Source organism: Salvia miltiorrhiza, chromosome 1 (genome assembly GCF_028751815.1).
Source record: "Salvia miltiorrhiza cultivar Shanhuang (shh) chromosome 1, IMPLAD_Smil_shh, whole genome shotgun sequence".
Classification (NCBI taxonomy): Eukaryota; Viridiplantae; Streptophyta; class Magnoliopsida; order Lamiales; family Lamiaceae; genus Salvia; species Salvia miltiorrhiza.
Genome location: NC_080387.1, coordinates 22,960,873 through 22,965,111, shown reverse-complemented (window position 1 = coordinate 22,965,111; position 4,239 = coordinate 22,960,873). Strand labels below are relative to the sequence as shown.

The window sequence follows — 4,239 nt, the reverse complement described above, 5'->3', positions numbered from 1 at the left end:
TCCCCTTTTAGAACTAATTTTGGCGGACAGAGAAGTACCATATCAATGAAACAAAAACAAAGAGAGTACAAAATGTCTCCACAAAAAAAATAGGAAAATAAAATAAAAAATATGTTAATTTCCATTCATTAAACATCTAATCTAATTCTCATGAATGAACAGTGTCATGAAACAGCAATATACTTCCACAGTTGTCAACTTTATTGAACTCCAAATACAGTTACAGCTATAAAACTAAGATACATAATCCATTTCTGAAACATATAATCTGACAACAAATATACAAATAAATGATTTAATAGAATGCAATATCATCAGTGTCTGAGAATACAAGAGAGATAATCTTAAGATTATCCAGAGTACAAAAGATGAATAACGCCCAAACTGGACTGACTTCCAATATTACAGCCCAGATAATAAATGGAAACTCATGTTACATTAATCAAATAAAGTTCAGTACATAATTGGGGAAATTTTTCAAATTTACTGGTAACCATAAAACTTCTGAACTCCAGCATTTCTGCAACACATTTGACTCACTACCACCAGCCAAAAAAGAGCCCAAAAATTTATGTACTTCCTAAGTCTTTGCCTGTCTAACTGAAAATGAATTCATGTTTTGTTTACTAAGCTACGAGCTGATCAAGTTGCATCTGCTCGAGCCATGTCCCTATAACAGAATGATCAGTAGAGTCAACTTGAGGATTTGTTTTCAAACACTCACCGGATGGCGCAGCACCAGAAGTGGAAGCTGCAGGTTTCTCCATCATCTCAGGTGGTGATTCTTTCACAAGGGATTGCACCCATGTCACGTCGGGTTCTTCTCCATCGTTCTTAGGTTCAGCCGAAGATCTTCTAAGAAAAGCTTGATCATCTGGGCCAACAGACCAATCAACTTTCTCAACAGGGGATCCCCACTTTGCCCAAGAACCAACAGGCGACCCAACAGGGGGTGCATGGTTGGGAACAAGTTCCCTGGAGCCAAGGTTATGCAGCATCTGTTGCTGCTGCTGCTTCTCACGCTGGGCAAATGCTGAGAGACGATTGCTCAACGGGGATGCAGTCTCCAAGCTTCTTGGTGACATCCTTGGGGATGAGACACCGAAAGAAGCCTGCAAGAAATGGTGTTCAACATTTCTAGGAGAAAACATGTTAGTGTTAATTGGTGATAAAAGGCTTTGCGGCTGCTGAAACTGATTAAGAACAGCTGATTTGTGCGTCGGAGAAAAAACGCCCGAAGCCACTGCCTGATCTGCATATCTAGGTGATGACGAAAACTCAGCTGAAAATAGCTCTTCTAGATTGGAAGGAGTCAGTGATGACTTGGATCTACCAGAACGATTCAACATGGAAGAATTGGGGTGTGACTGAGAGAATGATGCCATGTCATTCAAAGCCTGTTGCTGGGCATCAAAGTCGCGAAGCATATTTAGATCAGGTGGAATATCACGAGCGCTGAGTGAGGATCGGAGGCGACTTGACTGGAAGTTGCTGCCAGGAAGATGGAGAGTTGGAACATTTGGTTGAGGCCAAGCTGCAGAGTTATGAGGCATGCCGTTTGCCGTAGGCGACAGCACATGGTTAAATGCAGGAGGAGACATGACAGAGTGTGAAGTGGGTGAACCAGGCAAAATGCTTAGAGCTGTAGCCATGTCCATGAAACTAGCTGCAGAAGCAGCTGATCTTGGAGAAGGGACACCAGATCCAGTGGAGACATACAATGGTCGAAGTTCCTCTTGGGTGTGCGCAAAAAAGCAAACTTGCCTAGCACAGCTCGTGCCATCTTTACACAGCCTTGTTCGATATTGAGCAGGGTGCAGCCAGCACTCAAACACTCCATGTGCATACTCGCACATGTCCCCTCGCCTACAAGCTCCCTTTCTAAAATCAGGACACGGAACACAGCTGTAATGGTACTTCCGAGGGTCTCTTCTGCGGGCATTTTCTCCAGGGTGAACAAAAGGACATTCAGTCCAATCATGAGAGTAGGCCCTTGAACAAGGCCTGACCTTGAATGAATACATACGGAACTCATCAGTTGAGTAGATACTATTCCTGATGTCTGGAAGAGATGGATCCACTGGATATTGTTTCTTCTCAGACACCGAATTAGAAGGGATGTCACTGAGCTTTAGCGCTGTTGGAGACGATGCAGAATCAGATGGAGAACAGGGAGAATCTGGAGAGGATGATAAAACAGGTGAAGATGCATTTGAAGCAGTTACTGAGACTTGTACACTGTTGTCACCAACAAAACCATCCGAGTAACTGTTCATAAACAAGTCTTCAAGAGCAGCTTTGGCACTAGGATTCCCCCGAGGAACTACAATCAGATCAACTGGGCGCTGACCACAAGCATCTTCAATATTCGGATCAGCACCAGCAGATAACAGCAATTTCACAACATCAACCGCATTAACAGATCCTCCAGAGGCAGCACAATGGAGAGCAGTCCACTTATCTGGGCCACACAGTCTATTCAAATCAACCTCCGGCAGAGCAACTATCAACTTCAACACATCAACACTACCATATGTAGCGGCTACCATCAAAGGTGTTCTTTCCTCCTGTGCAATCTGCTTTCCACCTTTCTTACGAACATACCAGGGGCCAGCCTCATCCACAGCAGACAAATCAAGTTCAATTGTTCTCCTGAAAGCTTCAACATCATTGTTAGCCGCATACTCAAGCAAACTGGAAAAGGAGTCCTCAGTCTCTACAGATAATTGGCCCATTCCCTTCATATTTTGAGATTTTATCACACTGGATGATGGAGAAGCAGAAGAATTGGATGTTGAATGTCCAGCCCACTGCACATAGCCCAGTTTAACCCAGTCAGCTGCACGTCAAACAACATATGTGTTCAATCATGAGGTCAAGAAAAGCAGAACCTCCAGAAATATTTAAGAAACAGACAAACAAGCAAATCGACAAGGTATTGAGAACAAAAGCCTGTGCGTTGTTACTATGTATTAGCCCTGAATGATTATCAAGTATAGGAACTAACAAAATCCATATTTTGCAGTTTCAGGATAAAGCCCTAATCAGAGAACACAAGATTAATGCGTACATCAATAGCAGCTATCACTCCTATAAATAGGAGTGCTTATGCGCAACAGTTCAGAGCAGAGATCTGGAGTCTTCCAGTAGTCTCCCTCTCTAACAGAAATGGAAAAAAGAACATATCATCAATTGCATTTGATAGATTACCAATACCAATATCACAGAAGGAGGGGTATATATAGCCATAAATAGGTTGTAATTTGCTCCTAGTTCAAAAACCGAATTATTTCCATATGATTTTACCAGTTTTATCTAGAATAACGAATCTTTTAATGGAAAAGGAATATGTGTACAAAACCTATATACCCACTCATATAAGAAAAAGCAGGCTCAACAGAGATCGTTTGATATTCTCATCAAACGACTAAAAACGCCAAATCGTCGTAACATTCAACCAATCATTACGTCAATTTCAAAATCCTTAGAAACAAATCGGATCGCACAAAAAGGAAACAGAAGTCACAGATGAAATTAGCAAAACCTAAAAGCAACACTCCAAAATGGATCAGTTCAAAGTGGAGTCAACGCAACTCAAAAATAGATAAAAGCAAGGAAACAAATGAAAACCCACCAAGGAATCCAAAAATCGAAGCCTTTGCGAAAGATCTGCGGGCGGTTCATAGTCTGCCACTCATTTACCGATCTACTGCCTTGAGCGAGAAAAAATCAGTAACATAATTAAGGCTATTCATTGTGAAGCCTTTTCAGTGTATAAATACAGAGAGGGGAGTGTATAGGCGGGAGGGTGAGAGATGAAGAATCGAGAGAAAGCGAAAGGGGGAAGCTTGCTTTTGTTCTAGAGTGAGGAGATGTTTTAGGTACAGTGCACATGTATGTCTGTATTCTAGAGAGAGAGGGCGAGAGAAAGGGGGGAGGAGCGGTTTTGCAAATGAAATTGGAATTCAAATTGAAATGAAGATGAAATTAGAATGGTAAATGAAATGATGTTGAAATTGACGCGGAATGAAATGCGAAATGACGATTTTATCTCTCACAGCGAGGACTAGACCACGTTTGGGCCGCGGCGTTTGTTTTCTCTTTCCAACAAACACACCAACCATTAAAGTCAAGCTCAAGGACTGCACTTACGTATGAGTGCATTGGATTTTCTTTTTTATTTTAATATTTTACCGACTTCAAATTCGGCTCAAATGCTGGAAAATGCAGGAAATTTTT

At 41.7% G+C, this 4,239-nt stretch overlaps 1 protein-coding gene across 2 annotated transcripts; it reads right to left on the bottom strand.

Moving 5' to 3' along the window:
* Window positions 1–281: 281 nt before the first annotated feature.
* LOC131007053 (zinc finger CCCH domain-containing protein 30-like) lies at window positions 282–4,021 on the bottom strand. Of its 2 annotated transcripts, none has more exons than XM_057934197.1 (2): window positions 3,635–4,021; window positions 282–2,839 (listed from the first exon to the last, which is right to left on the bottom strand). In XM_057934197.1, the coding sequence occupies exon 2, from the start codon at window positions 2,742–2,744 to the stop codon at window positions 627–629; it is 2,118 nt and encodes a 705-aa protein (XP_057790180.1). In that variant the 5' UTR covers window positions 2,745–2,839; window positions 3,635–4,021; the 3' UTR covers window positions 282–626. The 2 variants fall into 2 exon arrangements, with proteins under 2 accessions (XP_057790180.1, XP_057790181.1); XM_057934198.1 differs by having other exon boundaries at window positions 282–2,810; window positions 3,635–3,978.
* Between the last annotated feature and the right edge of the window lie 218 nt (window positions 4,022–4,239).

What these genes read in the sequence shown, in the direction of transcription:
- LOC131007053 (XM_057934197.1), bottom strand. Translation starts at nt 2,744, where the DNA reads ATGAAGGGAATGGGCCAATTATCTGTAGAGACTGAGGACTCCTTTTCC.